We start from the raw sequence: 27,937 nt of genomic DNA, 5'->3' as shown, positions 1-27,937 counted from the left end.
CGACCGTAGCAGTCCCACGGTTCCGGACTGCACGCCTAGAACCGCGAGACCACCGCGGCCGGCAGTGATGAAGCAACATTTTTTCTTAATGGTGAAGTGAACAGACACAATGTGCGAATCTGGGCGGTAGAGAATCCTCACGCATTCGTGCAGCAAATTCGCAATTCACCAAAAGTTAACGTGTTTTGTGCAATCTCACGGTTTAAAGTTTACGGCCCCTTTTTCTTCTGCGAAAAAAACTTTACAGGGCACGTGTATCTGGACATGCTGGAAAATTGGCTCATGCCACAACTGGAGACCGACAGCGCCGACTTCATCTTTCAACAGGATGGTGCTCCACCGCACTTCCATCATGATGTTCGGCATTTCTTAAACAGGAGATTGGAAAACCGATGGATCGGTCGTGGTGGAGATCATGATCAGCAATTCATGTCATGGCCTCCACGCTCTCCCGACTTAACCCCATGCGATTTCTTTCTGTGGGGTTATGTGAAAGATGCTTTAAAAAACTTTTTGAGTTTTTGTATGTGTGTGCAAAGCATTGTGAAAATATCTCAAATAATAAAGTTATTGTAGAGCTATGAAATCGCTTCAATCATTTGTAATAACCCTGTATGTGCCGCACGCCTCTTCCATTTCAGCTCCGCTTCATCGCTTACGCCGTAAAGGTGTTCCGTTCGTCTGGACGACGGAATGCGAACGCGCTTTTCGCCAGTTGAAATCGGCGTTGCTTTCAAATACTTGCCTTACGCCATTCGATCCCCAGAAACCCCTGTTGTTGATGGTAGATGCATCGGATTTCGGGATCGGTGCTGTGCTTGCGCACAAAGATGGTTCGCATGATCGCCCTATTGCCTTTGCGTCCAAATTGCTGTCGTCTGCGCAACGAAATTATTCACAGATAGAGAAAGAAGCTTTGGCTCTCGTACTTGGTGTTACAAAGTTTCATGATTTCTTGTATGGTCGTCACTTTACCATCATCACAGACCACAAACCTTTGACATCGCTTTTTCATCCGAACAAGCCTGTACCTCCACGTACAGCGCAGAAATTCATTCGCTGGTCTATTTTCCTCTCGCAGTACCGCTACGATATCTTGTATGGGTGCACTGTTAAGCACGGAAACGCTGATGCGTTGTCCCATTTGCCTGTTGCTGAGGATAGAGCATTCGATTCCTCCGAACTTGCTTGCATGTTCATTGATGCAGAAACCGATGACGTGGTCGAATCGTTTCCGATTGATTTTCGTCGTGTAGCTACAGCCACAGCTGCCGACCCTGTCCTTGCCACCGTTCTGCGTTTTGTTGCTACGCAATGGCCCTTGTCAAAGTCACGGATCGGGGATCCGTTGGTTCGCCGATTTTTTGCTCACAAGGGGAGACTTTTTGTACGACGTGGTGTTTTGCTGTTGCGTTCTGATAATGATCAGTCTAGGGTCGTGGTCCCACGTTCGTTACAGTCCTCTGTCTTACGGCTTCTCCACCAAGGACATTGGGGTATAGTGAGAACGAAACAACTTGCTCGTCAACACTGCACTTGGTTCTGAATCGATGCTGCGATTACGAATATGTGCTCTTCTTGCATGGCGTGTGCCGAACAACAATCCGCACCACCATGGAAATTCTTTGCATGGCCAAAAGCCACTTCCCCTTGGCAACGCTTACACATCTATTTTGCTGGTCCATTCTGGAATGCTCGATGGTTGGTTCTGGTCGATTCATTCAGTAATTTTCCTTTTGTTGTCCGGATGTCTTCCACGACGTCATCTGCCACCATCCAAGCGTTATATGCTATCTTTTGCATTGAAGGTCTTCCGCAGACTGTTGTTTCCGACAATCGCCCACAATTCATGTCCACAGAATTTCAGTCATTCTGCAAGGCCAATGGTATTCAACATCTGCCATCCGCGCCGTTTTCGCCTCAGTCAGACGGTGCCGCTGAACGATTGGTCAGGACTTTCAAGTCACAGATGTTGAAGTTGAAAGAGTCGCATTCTCGGGAGGACGCGTTGTTGATCTTTTTGTGGTCGTATCGCTCTCAGCCCCGAGATGGTCGCTCGCCGGCTGAGTTGCTCCACGGTCGTCCTCATCGAACCTTGATGTCTTTGCTACATCTGCCGCATCAGGTTTCTGTGCAGCGGCAGACGCCTGCTTTTGCTCCAGGCGACGTTGACTACTATCGTCACTATCGAGGTTCACGGCGTTGGCTCGAAGGGCGCATTCTTCGCTGCCTCGGCCGCGCTCCAGATCATATGGCGTCTTCGCCCGTCGGGTGCCCTGGCCCGATAGAGGTCGACCCTTCGGCCCCTCCTGTCTCTCTGCGGGCACATACACCGCATGTTGGCGTGCACCCTGGAGCAGGTTTTCAGGCGTTTCCTAGCTCCCCTCGGACCGAATGGCAGGGTGCGGGTGGCACAGCCTCGCCTGTTGTTGGGCTCCCCACCTCGTCGCATACGTCAACATGGGGTCCTCCCCACGGCGGGCGGAAGCCTTATAACACAACCGTACGCCGATTTGCGGGGGAGGAATGTGGTGTCACCGCCAGACACCACACTTGCTAGGTGGTAGCCTTTAAATCGGCCGCGGTCTGTTAGTATACGTCGGACCCGCGTGTCGCCACTATCAGTGATTGAAGACCGAGTGCCGCCACACGGCAGGTCTAGAGAGACTTCCTAGCACTCGCCCCAGTTGTACAACCGACTTTGCTAGCGATGGTTCACTGACAAAACACGTTCTCATTTGCCGAGACGACAGTTAGCATAGCCTTCAGCTACGTCATTTGCTACGACCTAGCAAGGCGCCATTATCAGTTGCTATTGTTATTGTAAAGAATGTACAGACAAGAGCGACGTTCAACATTAATGGATTAAAGTTAAGTATTTCCACCATCTGCGTCCGTTTTTCTAAGTTATAATTTCCTTGTCCTGTTCCAGACCTCACGCCAGCCTGCGTGAGCTTAAACGCGTACCTTTCGGCTTCCTCTTTAAGGGTTGGCTCTCCTGCCAATCCACAACAGTAAGTGATTCATGAAACGTATAGGTTATTGTTAGTCAGGGCCATTCTTTTGTAGGGATTATTGAAAGTCAGATTGCGGTGCACTAAAAAAATATTGTGTGTCAGTGTAGTGTTGATCAGAATAAGTAAAGAGAGTGATGTCTGAGTACGTTCAGTTTTGCTCAGCTGTTTGAAAATCAAAGAACGTAAGAGGTTTATCAGCACAATAATTCATTAATTTTTCTAAGGGGACGTTTCACACTCTCACCCCTATTGCGCGATAACACGAAACGAGCTGCCCTTCTTTGCACTTTTTCGATATCCTCCGTCAATCCTACCTGGTAAGGATCCCACACCGCGCAGCAATATTCCAGCAGAGGACGGACAAGTGTAATGTAGGCTGTCTCTCTAGTGAGTTTGTCGTATCTTCTAAGTGTTCTGCCAACAGAGCGCAGTGTTTGTTTCACCTTCCCCACAGTCTTATCTATGTGGTCTTTCCAATTTAAGTTGCTCGTAATTGTAATTCCTAGGTATTTAGTCGAATTGACAGCCCTTAGATCTGTGCGATTTATCGTATACCCAAAGTTTATCGAATTTCTTTTAGTACCCATGTGGATGGCCTATAGCTTTTCTTTGTTTAGTGCCAGTTGCCACTTTTTGCTCCATACGGAAATTCTCTCTAGATCATTTCGTAATTGGAACTGATTGTCTGATGATTTTACTAGACGGTAAATTACAGCGTCATCTGCAAACAATCTAAGGGGCCTTCTCAGATTATCACCTAGATCATTTACGTATTAGCAGAGGGGCTATGACACTACCTTGCGGAACGCCAGATATCACTCCTGTTCTACTCGATGATTTACCATCTATCGCTACGAGCTGTGACCTCTCTGAGAGGAAATCACGAATCCAGTCACACAACTGAGACTATAGTCCATATGTACGCAATTTGATTTATAGTCGCTTGTGAGGAGCGGTATCAAACGCCTTCTGGAAATGAAGGAATATGGAATCGGTCTGAGATCCCTTGTCGACAGCACTCATTACTTCATGGGAATAAAGAGCTAGCTGTGTTAAACAAGAACAATATTTTCTGAATCCGTGTTGGTTATGTATCAATAAGTCATTTTCTTCAAGGTGATTCATGATATTCGAGTACAGTATATGCTCCAAAATCCTACTGCAAGTTGAGATCAGTGATATGGGTCTGTAATTCAATGGGTTACTCCTGTTTCCTTTCCTGAATATTGGTGTGACCTGTGCTACTTTCCAGTCTTTAGGAACAGACCTTTCGTCAAGTGAGCGGTTGTATATGATTGTTAAGAAAGGCGATGTTGTGTCTGCATACTCTGAAAGGACTGATTGGTACACCATCTGGACTGGAAGACTTGCCTTAAGTGATTTGAGATGTTTCGCAACACCTAAGATATATACTTTTGCCACTCATGCTAACAGCTGTTCTGGTTTCGAATTCTGGAATATTTACTTCGTCTTCTTTCGTGAAGGAATTACAGAAAACTGTATTTAGTAACTCCGCTTTAGTGGCACCATCATCAGTAACATTTCCATCGCTATCGCGCAGTGACTGTATTGACTATTTTTTGCCACTGTGTTTTGCTCAGTACAAGCCCACGTGAGCATATCGTTGGGTCAAGTTGGAGTCACCTGGTGCAGAGCCCCGTTTTCAGTGCTGAACAGTGAGCTCCGAAACGCTTGTGCCTGCTCTAACATTATACTCTGTCGTCAGATCTGCATTAGAACGCCGCCTACCCTTCATTACGGAGCGGGCAAACCTCCGACCTCTACATTCTGTGATGAGGCGTGGACGTCCAGCACCTGGTAGCCTACTCGTGCTGACAACAGCAGCACGCGAAGAGGTGCTTTGCCATTTACGAGACGCTCGGTTGCCTAACGTCGGGCCGTAACAGTCTGTCGTTGGCTAAAGTCACTTACGTCGATGGATTTCCTCGTTTATAGCCCGTATCGTCGTTTGAATGATCCCCCATTTCTCTCGGCTCCGATTAAATTATTCCTTATCTCGTCACCGGCCCCATACGCCACCAGGCAGCAAGTAATACAGCGGTAAGCAGAGGTGATAATGTTTAAGCTCGTCAGCGTACACAGGTGTCCAACATTAGAGCAACAAACCGCTATTTCCCCGTTCCGTGTCTACGAGGTGCATTCAAGTTCTAAGGCCTCCGATTTTTTTTCTAATTAACTACTCGCCCAAAATCGATGAAACTGGCGTTACAACTCGACATAATCGCCCTGCAGACGTACACATTTTTCACAACGCTGACGCCATGATTCCATGGCAGCGGCGAAGGCTTCTTTAGGAGTCTGTTTTGACCACTGGAAAATCGCTGAGGCAACAGCAGCACGGCTGGTGAATGTGCGGCCAAGGAGAGTGTCTTTCATTGTTGGAAAAAGCCAAAAGTCACTAGGAGCCAGGTCAGGTGAGTAGGGAGCATGAGGAATCACTTCAAAGTTGTTTTCACGAAGAAACTGTTGCGTAACGTTAGCTCGATGTGCGGGTGCGTTGTCTTGGTCAAACAGCACACGCGCAGCCCTTCCCGGACGGTTTTGTTGCAGTGCAGGAAGGAATTTGTTCTTCAAAACATTTTCGTAGGATGCTCCTGTTACCGTAGTGCCCTTTGGAATGCAATGGGTAAGGATTACGCCCTCGCTGTCCCAGAACATGGACACCATCATTTTTTCAGCACTGGCGGATACCCGAAATTTTTTTTGGTGGCGGTGAATCTGTGTGCTTCCATTGAGCTGACTGGCGCTTTGTTTCTGGATTGAAAAATGGCATCCACGTCTCATCCATTGTCACAACCGACGAAAAGAAAGTCCCATTCATGCTGTCGTTGCGCGTCAACATTGCTTGGCAACATGCCACACGGGCAGCCGTGTGGTCGTCCGTCAGCATTCGTGGCACCCACCTGGATGACACTTTTCGCATTTTCAGGTCGTCATGCAGGATTGTGTGCACAGAACCCACAGAAATGCCAAATCTGGAGGCGATCTGTTCAACAGTCATTCGGCGATCCCCCAAAACAATTCTCTCCACTTTCTCGATCATGTCGTCAGACCGGCTTGTGCGAGCCCGAAGTTGTTTCGGTTTGTTGTCACACGATGTTCTGCCTTCATTAAACTGTCGCACCCACGAACGCACTTTCGACACATCCATAACTCCATCACCACATGTCTCCTTCAACTATAGATGAATTTCAATTGTTTCCACACCACGCAAATTCAGAAAACGAACGATTGCACGCTGTTCAAGTAAGGAAAACGTCGCCATTTTAAGTATTTAAAACAGTTCTCATTCTCGCCGCTGGCGGTAAAATGCCATCTGCCGTATGGTGCTGCCATCTCCGGGACGTATTGACAATGAACGCGGCCTCATTTTAAAACAATGCGCATGTTTCTATCTCTTTTCAGTCCAGAGATAAAAAAATCGGAGGCCTTAGAACTTGAATGCACCTCGTAATTCACGATATAATCATGCAAACTGTCAATAGATGTCTGTACGATCAAGTGCTGCATGGAAGGTGGCATTTCGGTCAACGGACAACCACGCCAACGATAAAGTCAGGGCACCTATCAAATGGGGTAGTGTTTGCCGGTCAGTCCCTAATCCACAACTGCTGCGTACACAGTCACAGACGGTGCAGTATGACACAGAGAAGGCGCCTACCAGACACTCTGCAGAGGAGGGCGATGGGAAGAATGGCTGCAAACCGCTGTTTCTCGAATCTGTTCAAGTTCATAGAGACTGAAACTGTGTCCCGAAGACCAAGGTAGGGTACGGTGTAACCTACTGCGTATAACAAAGCGAAAATCCCCACTAATGTACGAGTACGAAATAAATGCCCAGTCTTTGGAAGCGGTAACATCCGTCACGTGTCTGCGTGTGGCTGTTCGAAATGATCTCAAAAGGAATGATCAGATTACACAAGTAACAGGCGAGACGAAATCTACAGGATGAAAAGTATTTAAACCGACAAACTCTGCGAGGTTGTAGGTGACATCAAAACAAATATTTTTCGCTAATATTTTTTCCAATGAGGATTATTTAAACCAGTGTAGCACACATTACGCTCTTCAGTAGTTAGAGGCCGTATTACGATTTTCAGTTGTTAGAGGGCGTATTACGCTCTTCAGTTGTAGGCAACTGCTGTCCACCAGTGTAGTAGTGCATTGTCTGTTTACTAATGGAGCGATACACCTGGAGTGAGTACACTAATATGGCTGGTGCATACTACGTAGCGCACCACAAGCTGCACAGCGGGTTTATCAACAACAATATCCTAATCGCCGTATCCCGCATCATACGACCTTTGCTGCCGTCTACCAACATCTGCGTGAGACCGGGTCATTTAGCAGATTACCTGGACAGGGACGCCAACGCACGGTAAGAACGCTGCAATTTGAGGAAGCTGTCTTGCAGCATGTGGAGCGGTATCCTTCAATCAGCACTCGTGCAATTGCACGTAACATGGAGACGAATCAGACGAATGTAAGGACAGTCCTTAGAGTGCAATATTTACGTCCATTTCACTTACAGCGTGTCCACAACCTGGAACTAGTTGATTATCCATCCAGAGCACAGTTTTCGCGGTGGTACCTGGAACAATGTGAAATGGATCCTACATTTCGATCCTCTGTGTTTTTTGCCGATGATGCAACGTTCGGACGTGATGGAGTCTTCAACATGCACAGTTCGCATGTTTGGAGTGAGTATAACACAGATGCCACAGTTACTAGTGCTCATCAAGTGCGGTTCTTCGTTAATGTGCAGGTCGGTGTTGTTGAGGACTGTTTAGTTGGGCCGTATCTGCTACCTAGGCCGCTAAATGGCAGGCACTATTACAATTTTCTCGCCAGAGCATTTCCAGAATTGCTGGAAGACGTCCCGCTCCCTACAAGACAACGCATGTGGTTCCAACATGACGAGGCGCCAGCACATTTCAGTCGTCGTGTGCGTCGATTCCTGGACCGACGGTTCCCAGAAACGTGGATTGGCAGAGGTGGTCCTGTACCATGGCCTGCTCGATCCCCAGATATTTCCCCTCTGGACTTTTTTGTGTGGGGAGAGATGCACAAATTTGTTTACGCAACTCCTGTTGCATCAGAAGAGGATCTGGTTGCCCGGATAGTAGCAGCAGCAGGAACAATTCAGAATACTCCAGGGGTTTCTGTCCGTGTCAGACAGAACATGATCCGACGGCGTAACCTTTGTTTACGTGTCAATGGAGGCATTTTTGAAAATCTACTGTAATTGAAATTGGGTTGTGTTAATGTGTTGCCTCTTGGTCACAAGAAAATGGAAAAGTTTATGTTGGTTTAGTTAATTTGCCACCAGAGAAATCTTCCTCTACCGGTTTAAATATTCCTCACAGGAAAAAATGACATTAGGGAAAAATATTTGTTTTGATGTCCTAAACAACCTCCCGGAGTTTGTCGGTTTAAATACTTTTCACCCTGTAGATTGCAGTTTATTTGTAGAATCCTGAAGCGATGCAGTCCTTCAACAAAGGAAATTGCTTACATTACGTTAGTTCGTCCAGTATTGTTCTTCTGTATGGGACTCTTACCCATTAAGTCTGATTCAAGAGATTGTGAAGGTCCAAAGAAGAGTGGCAAGATTCGTGACTGGTACATTTAGAGAGCGTTACAAATCTCACAGAAATTTTGAAGTGGGACAAGCTTGCAGATGACGAAACGTTAACCGGAAGGGGCTGCTCACTAAATTCCGAAATCCGATCTTCGCCGAGGATGTAGAGCATATATTATTACCACCAACTTTCCAATCGCGCAATGATCACCATTCAAAGATAAGGGAAATCAGAGCTCGTACAGAGGCGTTCAGGCAGTCGTTTTTCCCTCGCGCGATCCGCGAGTGGAACAGAGGGGTGGAAATATGGCTTTGGCGCGAATTGTGACCTCCGCCACACACCGCTTTGTGGCCAGTGGAGTATATATGTAGATGTAGGTGTACCATCTGTGTCATCAGAAAGAGAGGACCTTTGTCTGGCTGTAAGGGCACGACCGTATCGCGTTAGTACTGCACGGCAACTGGCATCTCAACCCGCAGCATCTACTGGACGTGTTGTAGCGAGTCAAACGGTGTACAAAAGGTTTCGGCAGAGTTGCCTTTATTGTCAGATACCTCCTGCGTGTGTATCTCTGACTCGTCTTCACACAAGGGAGCGTCTAGAGCGAAGTTGTCAGCATGCCACCTGGACGGTTGAACAGTGGGCCAATGCTGTTTTCATAGATTAGTCCCGATCTGGTCTGGAGAGTGATTGTCGACGACGGATTCGCATCTGGAGGGAACGTGGAACTCGATATCGGGACCTAAACACTGTGGAAAGAGATGGATGTGGAGGAAGATCCCTAACGGTGTGGGCAGGGATTATGTTACAGACACGAACACCTCTTCACCAAATAATAGGGTGAATCGGCAAGGCTTAACTGCTGTCAGGTATGGTGACGAAATCTTGGGACCTCATGTGCGGTTGTTGCGAGGTGCTGTGGGCCCAGACTTCCTACTGATGGACAATAATGGTCAACCTCAAACAGCAAGGGTGGTTGAAGTTTTCTTGGAAGCGGAAGATATTGCACCCATGGCTTAGCCTTCTCTCTCTCCCGATTTTTATCTCATACAGCACGTCTGGTGTGCATAGGATTACGGATTGCATCCGTCAGCTTCCACAAACACTCTCCAAGACTTCCGAGTAGCTCTGCAGGAGGAACGCCCGTTATTGCCGCAACATCAGATTGATGACATCATTCACAGCATGCCCAGTCGTTGTCATGCCTGTATTGCTGCCAGAGGTAGTCACACCCATACTGAACACATTAACCAGTTGTCAGAATGTGTGTGCAAATCTGTTAAGTTGGAAAAAATGAAGAACAGATTTTTCTACCGTTATGCATGTTGCAATTGTTTATGTACAGTATTTTTTACACTGTTTCTACTTTACTATCACCTGTATATATAGTTTTGTGGCCAACTAAACGCAAACTTCCAAATTTCTGTTTGTTGCTCTAATTTTGGACACAGCTGAATACAGGGTGAAGTACAAATACCAATTACACAAAATACGTCCGGTTACGTGTAAAACGTACTGGAAATATTTGGGGGTGGCTTGTCTCAGCTGCTTCACTTATATCTATATACATCATCCCCGCCCAGCCACATAATGTGTCGCGGAGGGTACTTTTTGTACCACTAACTGAACTCTCATGACATTTCAATAGGAAATCTCTCCGTGATGCACAACGCCTCTCTTGTAACGTCTACCAGTATAGTTTGCGTTGAGCATCTCCGTAATGCTCTCGCGCTGGCTAGACTATAGCGTGACGAAACGCACCGATCTTCGTTGGCTCTTCTCTCTCTCTTCTGTCAGCTCTACCTGGTAGGGATACCAGATAGATGAACAATACTCAAGAATCAGTCGAACAAGGCGAGGATAAGATAGAAACTGGCACTAACTGACTTGGGGAAACACCGGAAAAAAGATCTGGATTTGAACCATGATCATTCCGAACGTGAACCCAGTGCGCTTGGGCCTTCTTCATCTCGCCAAGTGAAGCGCGTACCATAAAAGGGCTGCGAATTGCCTACTTCTCTGAAGCACCATTAAGGGACCCACCAAGCTGAACGTCGCCATCAGACAGACGGATAACCATAAAAAATGTCGTACGGCTTGACTCCATGAAACGTAGGAGAGAGGTTTGGTGTTTATAGGAGGTAATTGGCGATCGGGAGCTACCTACCCTGTTTCCGCCAGCCTTGTTCCAGCTAGCCGTGGAAGGAAGGTTGCAGCTCAATGAATCGTCAGCGTCCTTAAATACCAAGTACAAGTACGGATGGACAGAGATGGGGCAGTCAAATGGCTCTAGCCATATAGAAGAACCAGCCTAGCATTTGCCTTCAGTGATGTAGGATATGATTAATGCCACTCTGTGAAAAATCATTGACTTAATGATGATTGCAATGCATTGAACTTTTACCACTATTCTCAGGAGACCGACGAATTGTACAATTTGTCGGACCAGATACATGATCAGACGCGTTGGGCCCCGTGTAATGTGTAGGTTACCTGTCCCATTAAATAATCGGAGTCTCGAAGACATGTGTTTGGAAGATCGGATCTACAGACGAAGCCGATCGTTCCGACAGCCCAACTCTTCGCTCTGTCGGTCGGTGCGCACATGTAGGGGATCTCGGGGCGGAACAAGGTAGCGGGTGCATGGGCGATGGGATTCAAACAAAGTATCTTGGCCTCTAGCATTAAAAATAATTGTGCATTTGTCAAAACGATATTAAAACATTCCCTTATTGTTATCGATTTTTTGAAGATTCCATATTCCTTGGTCTAAATTGTTCACTAAACAACTTTGTCTTGTTTCCAGACGGTATTCCTAATAATTTTAACATTTCACAAAATGACTTACCCCACCTGCCCCGCAGATAGGGCAGAATGGGAAATGTGCAAGAATTTCTTGAAAACTTTTAAAAATACGTAACATACAGTTTTAAGTGATTTTCAAGTAATGTACGTTAGGTCACACTACAAGATGACTTTTTTCACCTTTAAGAAGTGTTTTCTTGCGCTCATTTTTTTTAAATGAATCTCGTTACACATGAAGTATTCCCATCGAATTACATTTTCCTGGAGACTTGTACCATTATTATGAATTTCCTTCTGCCCCAAGTTCCCCTACCTGAAGTACAACAGCAAAGTGGTTAAGAGCTAGACAACTGTGTAGGCCAGAGCCAGAATCACTGATCAAACGCCGGCCGCGGTGGTCTCGCGGTTCTAGGCGCGCAGTCCGGAACCGCGCGACCGCTACGGTCGCAGGTTCGAATCCTGCCTCGGGCATGGATGTGTGTGATGTCCTTAGGTTAGTTAGGTTTAAGTAGTTCTAAGTTCTAGGGGACTGATAACCACAGCAGTTGAGTCCCATAGTGCTCAGAGCCATTTGAACCATTTGAACTGATCAAACCTTTGTTTCGACCACTGTTAGTGGCTTTCTTCTGGGTCTACTGGTGTATTTGATTGTCCTGACGTATTATGTTTTGTTAGGACTGCTCTACTGAGCACGACATTACGTCACAATATTGTTGGTCTCTTGTGGTGGAAGGAGTACGAAACTTTATTGTAGATGGTTTCCTGCTGTTGTCTGTTGCCTCTCACAGCGTGTGCCTTGATTGGTTGCAGACTGTAGGCGTATACAAGCTGGACTATTAGTGTGGAGAAATATACACTGGCAAAACCAGCAGACCAATAGCAACGCGTATACGGCAGCACGAAGAATACATTCGACTTGCGCAGCACAACAAATCTGCAGTGGCCGAACACCAGAAAGACTGCGGCAAGAAAATAAAATTCAGTGCAACGTGCGTACTTCCCAAGGAGCTAGGAATATTGAACCGCAAGATCAGAAAGGCCACAGCGTAACAAAATTAAGAGAGAAGATAGTCCTAGGATTGCACCATTCTAGCTGCCAACCATCAAGCCGCAGAAAACAACGCGAGACATGCGCGTTGCCGGCGAACGTGAGGAAAACAAGAGCACACACCCGATTACTATCAGTCGTGGCACATACGAATAGGGGGGGGGGGGGGGGGGTTGGGGGGTTGTGAAGCGAGTTGGAATCCTATTTCCATTTGTTTTACGACCACAACTGCTGAGGTGTGTGCTGCTGCACTGTCGTGATGGAAATGGACTTTTTTGTGGTCCAATAGCCGGCGTTTTTCTTGCAGCTCGGATTTCAAACGGTCCAATAACGATGAATAATAAGTACCTGTAATAGTTTTACCCTTTTCCAGATTGTCGATGAGGATTATCCCTTGCGAATCCCAAAAGACAGTCGCCATAACCTTTCCGGCCGAAGGACTGGTCTTCGCCTTTTTTGGTGCAGATTCTCCCTTGGTAACCCGTAGTATAGATTGCTGTTTGGTCTCAGGGGTATAGTAATGTATCCATGTTTCATACAAAGTGACGAAACGACGCTCAAAGTCCTGCGGATTCTTCCTGAACAGCTGCAAATCATCCTTGCAAAATTTCACACGATCTCGTTTTTGGTCAAGCGTGAGCAATCGCAGAAACCTTCTTGCGGATAGCTTTCTCACGTCCAAATGATTATGCAAAATATTATGTGCCCGTTCATTCGTGATGCCCACAGCACTAGCAATCTCACGCATCTTAACTCTTGTCACCCATCACCATATCATTGATTTTATCAAAGATTTCTGGAGTCGTAACATCCACAGGGCGTCCAGAAAGTTCAGCATCACTTGTGCCCATACGGCCACTCCGAAAATTTTGAAACCACTTATAAACTGTTCTAATCGAAGGTGCAGAGCCACCGTAATGTTTATGAAGCTTCTCTTCCTTGATTCAGACGAATGCCAAACACAAAGAAAGAGACCAATATGACTGAAACTTGGTGTGCGTTCTTTCCAAAGATGCTACTAACTAAACATGACCTCGATACGCGCCGGTGGTGCCATCTCTCGGACGTTGTACGGGGTTTTCAATCGCCCCGCGTACTGTGAGAAGCAAAAGACAACAGGAGGCCCCACTGCCTCCTCTACACGATCCTGTTAGAATGAAGTTTCCTACTCTTTCCACCACAAAAGACCAATTATATCAACGTTTTAAAAGTGTCAGAAGTCGTTTCTGAAAGTATTTGTATGGAGTGTAGCCATGTATGGAAGTGAAACATGGACGATAAATAGTTTGGACAAGAAGAGAATAGAAGCTTTCGAAATGTGGTGCTACAGAAGTATGCTGAAGATAAGGTGGGTAGATCACGTAACTAATGAGGAGGTATTGAATAGGATTGGGGAGAAGCGAAGTTTGTGGCACAACTTGACTAGAAGAAGGGATCGGTTGGTAGGACATGTTTTGAGGCATCAAGGGATCACAAATTTAGCATTGGAGGGCAGCGTGGAGGGTAAAAAATCGTAGAGGGAGACCAAGAGATCAATACACTAAGCAGATTCAGAATGATGTTGGTTGCAGTAGGTACTGGGAGATGAAGAAGCTTGCTCAGGATAGAGTAGCATGGAGAGCTGCATCAAACCAGTCTCAGGACTGAAGACCACAACAACAACAACAACGTAATTTCAAGTCAGTAGTGCAGTCATGACAACGTACAGGGTGTTCCGCCCGCATCTCGTGGTCGTGCGGTAGCGTTTTCGCTTCCCACGCCCGGGTTCCCGGGTTCGATTCCCGGCGGGGTCAGGGATTTTCTCTGCCTCGTGATGGCTGGGTGTTGTGTATGTCCTTAGGTTAGTTAGGTTTAAGTAGTTCTAAGTTCTAGGGGACTGATGACCATAGCTGTTAAGTCCCATAGTGCTCATGGCCATTTGAACCATTTGAACAGGGTGTTCCGAATCTATTCTTTCAGATTAACTCACGAGGCAGAGAACATCAAAACAAATATACTTAGTTATGGTACATAATACGGTGTTGATGGCAATTTCTGACGCAATGGACGATAATAAACGGAGGGTAGCTTAGCTTGCCAATTAGAGTAGTGGCATTCATGGGAACTGACCGTCGTGTCCATTCGAAGATTCCTGGCATATCTGCAGTTGTTTCACCAGCGACGAAAATTCTAGTGACGACGTCTTGTTCTGTTTGCAGAGCGGTTTCATACTCCACCTGCTTCACAGCTCCCTCCCCCCCCCCTCCCCCTTCCCAGCGGAAAAATCTAGACACGTGAGGTGAGGTGACCTGGCTGGCTAGGGCACAACACAAGACCCACCGATTCCCGAAGGTGGCTCTCAGATGATCCCTCACAGCAGTGCTGACATGGCCTGGCGCCTTATCGCACTGAAAATACATCCTTTGTCTACCATTCAGAGATACACCCTCCATCAGTTCTGGTAACACATGTTCCATGAAGATGATATATCTTCAACCGATGAGGTGCAATGGACTAGTGCGAACGTTTGTTTCACATACAACTTTAAACGCCATATCTACTTGCAGTAGTCGGTCTTGCATATCTGATGTTTGATAAATTCCGAAACGCGTCATGTGAGCAACGAAGTCATTCCTTGCCTGATGACTGACTTTCACCGTCGCAATGTCCGCCCCCGGTAGATGAGCGGTCAGCGCGACAGACTATCAATCCTAAGGGCCCGGGTTCGATTCCCGGCTGGGTGGGAGATTTTCTCCGCTCAGGGACTGGGTGTTGTGTTGTCCTAATCAGCATCATTTCATCCCCATCGACGCGCAAGTCGCCGAAGTGGCGTCAAATCGAAAGACTTGCACCAGGCGAACGGTCTACCCGACGGGAGGCCCTCGTCACACGCCATTATTATTATTACCGTCGCAATCCAGTCGGCCTGAATGGAGACCTTCTGATTATTATAACAATGAATGCCTACCTGCTGCATGACTCTTTATGTCACATTTATATTATTGAGATTAAAACATTCTCGAAAATTTTGGTACTCCCGGGATCGGTATCTTGCCAGTATCAGTGTTGATAACAGGTAAAAATGGTCGAGATTCTAGATTCCGGGAACAGCTGAACCGTGTATATATGTAATTAAGTTCTTACGGAACCCTCAGTACGCGACTCCTACTAGCACCCGGCCAATTTTTTAACTTCCGGATTATCCAGATTTTCTATAATCTGGACGACTTACGGCCCCCACACTCGAAACGTAGTGGCAGAATCACGTCGTCTGTACGTCAACGTGTGTGGGGCGGACTACGGTGGTACGAATTGTACTGAGGCTCGGTGTTCCTTCGCCTCGGCTGTCGCTACCTGTCGTCCCCAGTGGCGCATTTTCCGCATCCGGTGGCCGACGTCGTCGGCGTGACCTTTGAGGCAGCCAGTCAAAGGCAGCGGTTCGCCGCATAAATTATTACTCGGTGGCAAGGCACAAACTTTACGTCCATGCCGTCGCCACCGCCGCCCTCAAAGGACTCACAAAAAGGAGGCCGCCTTTATGGAGAAATACGGCTTTGATGCGGGGATGAAGTTTCTCTCCTAGCGAGCGGCAGAGAAGGGGCCAAGATTCGCGCAGTTCTACAAACCGGATTACCTACATGTCGCAGACGCGCTGGGGCGACACAAATTGGCGTAACAATTGATTTGATATTGGATTAGCGCACTTTATACGTGTTCCGATTTTTATCCATCTATTAGCCATAAAGACAGTCTCTTCACTGTGGCAGATTCTCAAATAACGTTTTCCTTATCATCGCCGGCATGGGTGGCCGACCGGTTCTAGGCGCTACAGTCTGGAACCGCGCGACCGCTACCGTCGCAGGTTCGAATCCTGCCTCGGGCATGGATGTGTGTGTTGTCCTTAGGTTAGCTAGGTTTAAGTAGTTCTAAGTTCTAGGGGACTGATGACCTCAGAAGTTATGTCCCATAGTGCTCAGAGCCATTTGAACCATTTTGAACTTTATCATCTTGTTGGGGTTGGAACCTGCTGTTTCTAAAACTCTGCCTTTTGTAAAACACAATTTTTTTCTGCCTAAATGTATTTTTGACACCTGTTTCATCTTCAGTAAGTTCAGTTTTATTCCTGTAAAATATTATACAACACTTTTGTTAGATTTTCAACTTTAAACGTGAAAACTATAATGCACGCAGTTTCATTTTGTTGTGAATTCTCATCTTAAACTGCATTAATTTTAAAGATGGAATTGTAACAACAACGCTGATTCGGTAATTGTTGAAGAGATTCTGATTGCTCGTCAGCATTATACATAATATTTCTCAAGTCAACATCCCTTTTTCTCAACATATATTAACCGTACAAGGATGAATGTATGGTTTATTTAACCAGCTTCTGACAATGCATACCGATTTTACGCTAGAACTTACTAGTTATGGAAAATTTTAACATAAGAGACTCTTAACTATCATGAGAAAAAGGGTATCATGGATGTCCGGCTTCATACCTATATTGCTAACTTACTAATCACGAATAAGAGGCTCCTTTTTCGTATTATCTTGTTACTAATGCCATTTTATTTGTTTTAAAGTGTTTCTTAAAAGGATAATTTGCATACAACATTGACACAGATAATAACCGTGATCATTACACTTCGTCGGTCAGTGTACGGATGGGTTTTTATAGATGACGCTGGAGTTGTCGTGCGATGATGTCCCATATGTGCCCGAATGGAAACAGCTCTGGTGATCGAGCAAGCCAAGGCGACATGTCGACTCTCTGTAGAGCATGTTGGGTTACAATAGCGGAATGTGGGCGAGCGTTATCCTGCTGGAAAACCCCTCCCCCGTGGGGTGCTGTTCATGAATGGCAGCACAAAAGGTTGAATCACCAGACTGAGGTACAAATTTGGAGTCAGGGTGTGTGGGATAACCGAGAAAGTACTCCTGCCATCATAAGAATTCGCACCCCAGACCACAGCTCCAGGTATAGGTCCAGTGTACCTAGCATACAAACAGGTTGGTTGCAGGCACTCAACTGGCATCGTCTTAACCAATGTACGGCCATCACTGCCACCCAAAACCAGCTTTCATCAGAAAACACAACCCCCCTCCACCCTGCTCTCCATTGAGCTTGTAACGTCCCCTTAGAAAAATTATTGAATTACTGTGCTGATAAATCTCTTACATTAGTTGATTTTCAAACAGCTGAGCAAAACTGAACGTACTCAGACATTTCGCTCTTTACCTATTCTGATCAACACTAAACTGACACACAATATTTTTTTAGCGCAACGCAGTCTGACTTTCAATAATCCCTACAAAAGAATGGCCCTGACTAATATTAACCTATACCTTTCACAAATCACTTACCTCACAAAAATCTTCGTTACTCGAACTACTGCAAACCAGCGAACGCCACTACTGCCAGCTAAATAAAAGATTCAAACTACTGAAGGCACTAACTACTGATAGGCATAGTTAGCAAATGAAAGATTTTGATAGAGAACAAAGAATGTATTTACCTTAATAGTGTTCAAAAGTCATAATACATATATAGCAGTTCATGACATCCATTCTTACAAATGTACTGTTTCTGATGGACACACGTCCAGATCGTCCGCTCTCAAATATCCGCCATCTCACTTCCCCACATCCACCAATGCTGGCGGCTCACCTCCAACTGCGCAACGCTACGCGCTGTTAACAGCCAACAGCCCAACACTGCAATAGCCAACAACAATGCAAACCAGCCACAGACTGCACGCAGCACAGCCAGTGATTTTCATACAGAGCGCTACGTGGCGTTACCAATATAAAAACTTAAACAGCCTACTTACAAGCTCTCGCTTGAGACCCCTGAAGTCGCAAATGGTGGTGGTTTGGGGTCAGTGGAGGGCACGCTACAGGGAGCTGGCTCGGAGCTGTCCTTGAAGTAACAGATTTTTAACAATTCGTTGTGTGACTGTGGTGCCAACTGCTGCTCAAAATGCTTCTGCGAATGCAGTGCGATGCGCCAGAGCCGTATGCCGAACGCGATGGCCTTCCCTCTCGGTAGTGCTACGTGGCCGTACGGACCCCAGTCTTCATCCGACCGTATGTTCTCGCTACCACCGTTGCCAGCAATCATGTACAGTGGGGGGACAAGAAAGGAGCCTCCACGAAGAGTATGTGAATGCAATACACATACTCGGGCGTCCCCTGGGCGGTTGTATACCGGCTGATCCTTTCACTCCAGAAGCAACATGACAATCCTACAGAAAAGGACCTTATCAGGCCCAGCACTGACGATTATCTCTGTAAATATTGAAGGCCTGCCTGCATGCAAAGAACGTCTACTACAAGACCTCTGTCAGAAAGAGAAATGTGACGTCCTGTGTCTACAAGAAACTCACAGAGACAGCACTCTCAAAAGACCCAAGATAAACGGCATGCGACTAGTAGCTGAAAGGCCACACCGACAGTATGGCAGCGCAATCTTTACCAGGCCAAACATACAGATCCTTTCAAGCAGTATAAACGACATCAATGATACTGAAGTGCTAACCATTGAACTTAGTGACTGCACTGTTACATCAGTGTACAAACCAGCAACTGTGGACTTTTCCAGCTCCAACGTAAACAATTTTAATAAAGACAGAATTAATTTTGTAATCGGTGATTTCAACAGCCACAGTACGCAGTGGGGCTACCAAGAAGACGACAATGGAACGGCTGTGATCTGCTGGGCCGAGCTAAACAACCTAACACTGATACATGACAATAAACTGCCTGCTTCCTACAACAGTGGCAGATGGGGGAGAGGATATAACCCGGACCTCATCTTCGTTAGCCATCAAGTAACGTCCCAATGCTCAAAAGGAGTTTGATCACCAATACCAAACACCCAGCACCGTCCAATAATGTGCCAGATCACATCTCTTGTTAAACCCCATAGCGTACCTTTTCGCCGTAGGTACAATTTTAAGAAAGCAGAATTGTCAACCTCTCAAAACCTCATGGAAGATTCTGCAAACAACCTTCCACCTGAACCAAGATTCTATGACAATTTCGTGAAGGCTGTGCAGTGGTGTTCCAAGCAATCGATCCCTAGAGGATGCACAAGCAATTATGTTGAAGGCCTTACGCCAGAATTAGAGGATCAGTTGCAGCAATACCTGACACTGTTTGACGCAAACCCTCTATCCGCGGAAACTATCACTGCGGGCGAGCAGCTAATCGAGTCACTAACTAAAACCAGGAGAGAGAAATGGCTGAGGACAATAGAGGAATTGGACATGAAAAGGAGCAGTCAGAAAGCCTGGACACTCCTTAAACGTCTCAACAATGACCCGACACTCTCTCCAGGACATGCTCCCGTCACAGCCGACCAAATAGCCCACCAGCTTTTCAAGAATGGGAAATCCGACACCAAAATCAGGAAGTCGGAGACCAAAATAGACAGGACTGAACACCAAGAAAATTCAACTCTGGCCACCCCTCTCACAATGGCAGATCTGGACAAAGCCATAGCGAAATGCAAGCTAAGGAAGGCCCCGGGCCTGGACGGGATTTTTGTTGAACAGATTAAACACTTTGGTCCCAACGTTAAACAATGGCTACTGAAACTGTTTAACAATTGCATGGAAACAGGTCAGATTCCCACAATCTGGAGGGAGGCTAAAGTTATTGCCATTTTAAAACCAGGCAAAAATGCTGATGACCCCAGAAATTTCCGACCCGTATCACTTCTCTGCCATATCTTTAAAATCTTTGAAAGAATACTCCAGGATCGCCTCTCCAGTGCCATAGAACCCTACCTAATCCCCCAACAAGCAGGTTTCCGCCCAGGGAAAAGCACTACATCTCAGGTAATTAACCTCACGCAGCTGATTGAAGACGGCTATGAGAACCGGAAAATAACCGGTGTCGCCTTTATAGACTTGACAGCCGCATATGACACCGTCAACTTACGTCTGCTAATGAAGAAGCTGTATGCCATTACCAGGGATTTTAAATTCACATCCACAGTTAGAAGTCTGTTAGAGAACCGTAGGTTCTCTGTGGAATTCCAAGGGATGCATAGCAGGTGGCGGGCCCAGAAAAATGGTCTCCCTCAGGACAGCGTACTGGCACCCTTACTTTTTAACATATACACCAACGATCAACCACTGCCAGCGGGCACGGAAAACTATATCTACGCCGATGACCGTGCTATGGCCGTACAGGGTGACTCCTTTGAGGATGTTGAGACAAAGCTCACGGATGCGCTAGACATGCTCTGTCAGTACTACGCCGACAATCAACTCAAGCCGAACCCTAGCAAAACACAAGTTTGCGCCTTCCATCTCCGTAACAAGCAGGCATCCCGTAAGCTGCGTGTCTTCTGGAAGGACACACTCCTCGAACACTGCGTTAACCCCAAATACCTAGGAGTAACCCTAGACAGGGCTCTGAGGTATAAACAGCATTGTATTAACACCAAAATGAAGGTGAGCGGCAGAAATAATATTCTTCGGAAAATAACGAACTCCTTCTGGGGCGCAAAGACAGAGGTAGTGAGGACCACAGCACTAGCAGTTTGCTTCCCAGCAGGCGAATATGCAAGCAGTGTCTGGTACAACTCTACCCACGCTAAACAGGTCGACATTGCTCTGAACAAGACCTGCAGGCTCGTCACTGGATGTCTGAAACCGACGCCAACAGACAAGCTCTACCATCTTGCTGGGATTGCACCTCCTACAGTGCGAAGAGAAGCGGCAGCCTATAGTGAAAGAGCGAGGGCTGAGATGGCAGAGAGCCACCCCCTCCACAAAACTCAGCCAGCCACCAAACGCTTGAAATCTAGACGCAGTTTTCTCAGAGCAACCGAAGATTTTAGCGACCAACCTGGATCTAGGGTGGAGAGATGGAAGCGGTCGGGAGAAGGGCACTGGATGGAACCAAAGGAAGAATTGGCACCAGGTTACGATGAGGACTGGGTGGTCTGGAGATCACTAAACAGGCTACGCACCAACACTGCACGGTCAAGAGATAACCTTCTGAAGTGGGGATATTCTACTACATCTAATCTCTGCGACTGTGGAGAGGTGCAGACGACCCAGCACATGTATAACTGCCCTGAATGTCCTTCACACTGCACTTTAGAGGATCTGATGTTGGCAACCCCAAATGCTGTCGACGTAGCCCGCTTGTGGGCCAAATGCCTATAAAATTTTGTTTCTGTGCACACATATTCGTATATATATTTATATATATTGTTATATGCTTGTAATTAATTTTTTTTCTGTGTGCTATTCATTTTTTTATATTCCTGTATCCATGGTGCTTCTGACACGAATAAAAAAAAAGTACAGTGGCTACATTCCTGCCAAGTCTTTCTGCAGTATCGCGGAAGGGACATCCAGCTTCTTGTAGCGCTATTACACGTCCTGGTTAAAACTCAGTGAGGCGTTGATAAGGGCGTCTTTGCCGCCTTAAAGGCATTCTAGACCAATATCAACTTACAACGTCCAGTCCCAAAGGTAACCAATGCTCACAACCGTTAGCGTGTATTTAAAGCAAACCCGATTTCCATCCTCTTAGTGGCACTACTAACGCCTCTTATGCGACAGGCGTGAAATCTGAATAGACATCATCTTTCATATGTAGAAACACCCATATCAACTTTCGTTTATGTCGCACATCTCCTTCTTGGTTTTGCGATTTTTTTTCGTCAGTGTATTTGATAGAAGCCTTGTATCTTCACTAGCCAGTCCGTTACAAAATTACGTTTGGGATGTCATTAAGGACAAAGAATTGCTTTGAAGAATGGTAATTTAGAGGGAATTTTCCTGGAATGCGACGCAAAACCGCACAAAATGCGATACAAAAATACTACATTTATGGCAGATAGAGGTTGATTAAACTGTTGACTAATACTGAAGACAATCAAACACTAAGAACCACAAAAGTGTATTCTCGGGTTCTTCGGCAGACATTTGTTTAACGACTTTACTGACGTTCCGCAAGCATGGTTCACCCTCCATTGCTGGGGGCGGACTGGAGTCGAACACGCAGCGAGAGATTAACAGAAGTACTGTCCGACACACGCAGTAAGGTGGATTGCCGAGTATAGATATAGATGAAAAAAGATATAGAATGAGACACTTGTGGTGGACATTTGACAACGCATCTTGAGACCTGTCTACGTACACTCTGTAGCCAAGAGTTAGATTCACTATTGATAGCCTGACCATAGCTGCTGTGTGGCAACGCCAAGACATATCGAAGTGAGAGGAAAGAATGTTGCGGAACACAGTTTGTCTACATCTGAAAATGGTTCAGTGCTTATACAAACGTGTCTATGCTGCCTCTCTACTCAAATGACCCAAATGATTGCCGACGCATACAGCAGATGCGACCAGTGCTTGTTACAACAACAGACAGAGGCGTCTGTAGTCCTCTACACCTGCAAATCACACCATCATTGACATCATCATCATAATCATCATTGTCATTACACATTTCATATCCAATGCTAGACAAAGGCCTCATCTTGAAATTTCCATGTAATGCTGCCTCCAGCAAAAAGCATTTATGCCACTCCCGTATGTTTTCTAATGTCTTCTACCCACTTTCCATTAGGTCGTTTCTGTCTTTTCCTGTCTCTTGGAACGCAGCCAATAAATTCCTTACTGCCTCTTACATCTATAGACCTGCTTACAATTATACCTACTCCCATTTCATTTATAATGAAGTCGTAACTATGTCTTCCTCACATATCTTTTCCCTGACAGAAGTGTTTTTTGTTTCATCGTCTTCCCTAGTAATACCTAACACGTACGAGGGATATTCATAAATTATTAGCTGTCACCTTCAAAAAATAAATTCACATAATTAATTTTTTGTTGCATAACCTTCTGTTATACAGATGATAATTAAAACTTTATCACTACTCGTTTATCTCCATTGCTTACTTATGCGAAAAACTCATGCGAAAAACTTCATGGCATGCGTGAATAAACGGAACAGGTGAAATGTGTTCTTGTTTAAATCCTGACGGACGCAGTCGTGAGCTTTCGGAAACATCGTATATGGTGGATGAAATTAAATCGGAGGAAGACAAGGCTATTATGTCTAGAGTATGTGTTTCGCTGTTTTCTAGCAAACGAACCATCATCTAACCACCCTAAGAATTGAAGGACAACACGAAATTTTAAAACAGGTACCACGTTCGTCTCATCGTCAGCTGAACAGAGGAAATCATCACACAGAATATGAGAATATAAACTAATTACGTTGGAATGTAGACCCTTCTTCGCAACGATGAAGAATGTCTTACGAGCGACTTCATAAACGTTTGCAAAATGTTTTCCTCAGTTCCAGTCTCAGGGAAATGCAAAAGAATCAAGTGAGTTGTTGTTGATGCATTTAAAAAACAGTTAATAACTATACAAAGTAGTACACTGTGTTAATACTCACTTCATTTGTTTCACTATCGTACTCTTGCCCGATTCGCCAGCACCTGGAACAGGTAAAAACAAGAACTGTCAGAAAACCATATTTGGGTAGACGGAAGTTGTTGCGACAGCGTTTGTTAACCCAGTACTCTCATTACAGCAGCACAGAAAGACATCCGAATAACAAGGAAGGAAAGACGGAAGATTATCGTTTAGCATGCGCCGCCTACGAGATCACTAGATACGGAGCATGGAACTAAGGCTGGTCATGGGTGAGGAAGGAAATCAAACTAGTCCTTTTCAAAGGAACCATACTAGAATTCGCATTAACGACTTAGGGAAACCACGAAAAAACCTCAGTCAAGCTTGCCAGATGAGGATTTACAATTGACTCATCACGTCCTCCTATGTCTCAGTATATGGATCGATTTCAGTTTTGACGGCAGTGAAGTGCTGAAAACTGCATTTCGGCACAGGCTGAAGTCCCAAACGAAGAAATTTTCTGCCGGGAGTTTGAAGAAAGCTGCTTCTAAAGCCCCAAAAGTACTCGGAGAGCAAACGGTGACGACGTAGGGAAATGATCAGGAATTGTATGTGCTACATTTCATAACAATTATTTTGTGCGCCCACTCCAATAATGCAATCATTATAAATCTTGCTTGTGTTCTTATTGCGAACTTATATGCTTATACCATTCATTTACGCGCACTTTAACATTACTGGCAAGAAGAGTTTCGTGGCATATAATGAATTCTCAAGTAAATGCATTTCGAAAAATTAAATTAAATTAAAAACATTGAGGAACGTTTTCTGTATATGTGCTTATTCTTAGCTGCCATCAAAGCTACAACTTTTTCCATCATTTTCGCTACTATCTATGCTCATTTCCAAACGCCACCTATACGTCACCAGGCTGTCAGAAATATATAAACGGAGCTAAAACTTCTGTGTTGGGGTAGATGGATTGGCATACTTTCGTGTGTCTTGGTTTCTAATGTGTCAATATAAAAATAGATTATTTATCGTCAGTGTGCCGTATTATGATGATGGCATGTAATTTCACTGGGGCCATAAAGCAGCACGTTAAGTCTTGTTACATTTGGCAGTCAACTTTGACTTCTTTGAAGCCCAGATTTCTTTCCTTTGTTCTTTGTAAGTGAGCTTGCTTGCGCTCGTCCATCCAAGGGGTACGGCGTCTTCTTTTCGGTTGCTCGTCTCGTGCAGCGCATTCGTCACTGTCTTCTTGTGGAGGCGGCCCCTGTCACAGGGGTCTTTGGGTTTGATTTGTATGGGATGGAAGTCGTCTTTGGCATTTTTAAACCTTGGGAATGCGGTTTTGGGGTCTGAACAAGAAAGTGGAAGACCTTCCCATCCATTCTTCCATGGTTTTATAGACTCTGTATTTAATTTGATCTATTTTGCCACAGACTTCCTTGTTGGATCTTTTTCGGTGGACGCCATTCTTTTAATTGGACCCCACGATTGGTCTAATTATTCTGTTCTCTTTTACCTTTAGGTCTTCGAGGAGGCCTTTCTTTGTATTAAGGGAAAGGGTTTCGGCTACATTCGTAACTACTGGCCTCAGGAACGTTTCCTAGCGAAGTATCTTTTTGTTTTAGGAAAGGATTTTTTGCTGTAGATCGTGGGCGGGTAATTGTCAGCCTTCTATAACAATAGCTCTCTCTTCCATATACCTGTCCGCAGCTCTCTCTTGTCAACACCTCCTCCCCCTGCAGTTTTCAATTGCCCTTGCCATATAGTCCTCTCGTGCAAGTATACTCTTTCTTGGAACAGCTATTGTCACCGTCATTTTCAATCTTATTCTCTTTCATTACCCCTTCTGTTTCTGATGATACTAAACACGGCTCCAAATGTGCTAAGCCAATTGTTATTGATATTCTTTATACCCTTTATTATTATTATAGTGGTTGTTATAATTAATCGCTCTTATTATTTTATGTACATATGATGTAGTTCAAGTGCCTGGGAAGCTTGCTGATTAAGGATGCTCACTGCACAAATGAAATTCTAGCAAGAGTCGCCATGACCAAAGCCGCGCTCAGCAAGGACCAGAAAGCTTAGGTTGGATTAAGGAAGAATTTGTTGAATAATTTGGAGCAGAGACGGGGACCATGAGAAAAATGGAGAAAAAATTCCTGAAAAAACTGAAACGTGGTACTGGAGGAGAACAGAGATCTAGCGGAGAGTATGGTGTGAGAAAAGTAGGAGGGAAGAGAACTATTCTGAATACAGTACTTCAGAGAAGGTCAGCTGCATAGGACGCATACTTAGACATGAGAGGCTCACCATGACGTCATCGAAGGGAAGATGAAAGGAACTGCAGGACGAGGAAAGACGAGATGAAAGATGCGAGGAGATACAGCAGCTTGAAGTATGAAGCTAAAGACAGAGATCATTGGCGTCAGAAATTCTCCGTACGAAGTCACGGACCTGCCACTAGGCCGAACACAATATAATAATATGTATGACAGTAAGTGTATGTGCATGCTTCGTTTCTGGTGGTGCGGTGTAAGAGAGGGACCTAAGGCCCTAATTCAGTCAAGTTAGTAAATAAATAAATAAATATTATTTTCACTAGTAATAGATACCCTACCTAGCGCTAAAGCAGTCAGGTGCATATATAATACTGCAGTACAGTAAAATCATACAAACTCATGAATGTTACTGAATACTGAAAGTAAGGATTTGTATGCACAATGACCCTATAAACGCAGCCATATGACGTTAATTAATGCTGGCTAATCCAGCCAGCCCTACATCGAAACTGTAGTACCACTCATATATTTTGAGCCTGATCTTATAGCCTTAACGCGCTAATGAAATGAAATATGCATAAATGACGTCATACACATCATTGGAGCCATTACGACTACCGAGCGAGGTGGCGCAGTGGTTAGCACACTGGATTCGCATTCGGGAGGACGACGGTTTAGGTTCCCTACATCGCTTCAGGCAAATGCCGGGATGGTTCCTTTGGAAGGGCACGATCGAATTCTTTCCCAGTCCTTCCCTAATCCGATGGAACAGATGACCTCGCTGTTTGGTCCTCTCCGCCAGATCAACCAGTCAACCATTACGACCGTAATGACAATTAAATGGCTATGGATGAGAAATGTAGCTATGTGAATGGTTGGTAGACGACAAAAGAAGTTCTTGAATGGATTACAAGACACAAGAAAACATCGAGACGACAACATAAAGGAAGGTGGATGGATGACAAGGCAAACATGTACGACAACATTGTCGCGTACATCTGACAGCCATAATGCATGTTGGAGTTTGGTGATGACCTTTTCGCGGCAGTGTGTGTCAAACAGCTGGTGATGACGACAATAATATGATGAAATCTATAAATATACTATACACCATGAAATCTATATACGAGGGTTGGAACTTAAATAGTGGCAACTACTTATTCACAACCGATACGAAAGAGTTACATGTTTGTACCTGTTACTGTCCTTCAAAGTGGTCACCAGCGTTGTGTAAAACCCGTTGCCAGCAATGTGGAAGGCGTAGTATACCGTTAGCAGAGCCTGTTCTGTTGATGGTGCGAATGGAGCGGTCTACTGCCTGTCGAATCTCTGGAACAGTTCTGAAGTGAATGCCACGAAGCCAAAACTGAAACGCCAGTCCAACGAATGGTGTCATTATACAACGAATGGTGTCATTATAGGTCACCGCGGAAGTCGAAAGTGCGTCAGAGCCCCAGTATGGTGAAAGTTGTGGTGATTCCCGTGTACGACTGTGATGGTGTTATCCTAACGCATTACGATCCTCCACGGCAGACCATCAATGCACAGTATTACTGTTCGTTTTTGGAGCATCACCTGCGGCCAGCTTTGCGAAAGAAGCGGCAACACATTCTGCGCAACCCACTCATCATTTTGCACGACAATGCGCGGGCGCAACAAGCGCAAGCTGTGGCTGCTCTGTTTGGTCGATGGGACTGGGCAGTACTGTATCATCCACCATACTCCCCGAACTTAAGTCCTTGTGACTTTGATTTGATTCCGAAGTTGAAAGAACCGCTTCGTGGCGTTCGCTTCA

The 27,937-nt window shown here is 45.5% G+C and overlaps 1 protein-coding gene across 1 annotated transcript in view; it reads right to left on the bottom strand.

Moving 5' to 3' along the window:
* The window catches only part of LOC126262446 (guanine nucleotide-binding protein G(o) subunit alpha), a 543,526-nt gene that overhangs the window by 394,327 nt on the left and 121,262 nt on the right, over positions 1-27,937 (bottom strand). Inside the window, exon 2 of the mRNA XM_049959099.1 lies at positions 23,889-23,931. Within this exon, the coding sequence (XP_049815056.1) occupies positions 23,889-23,931 (43 nt within the window). The remainder of the gene's footprint in view (positions 1-23,888; positions 23,932-27,937) is intronic.

Source organism: Schistocerca nitens, chromosome 6, assembly GCF_023898315.1.
Source record: "Schistocerca nitens isolate TAMUIC-IGC-003100 chromosome 6, iqSchNite1.1, whole genome shotgun sequence".
In the NCBI taxonomy this organism is placed as follows: Eukaryota; Metazoa; Arthropoda; class Insecta; order Orthoptera; family Acrididae; genus Schistocerca; species Schistocerca nitens.
Note: the sequence above shows the minus strand (reverse complement) of the source record. Positions and strands in the feature narration are given on the sequence as shown.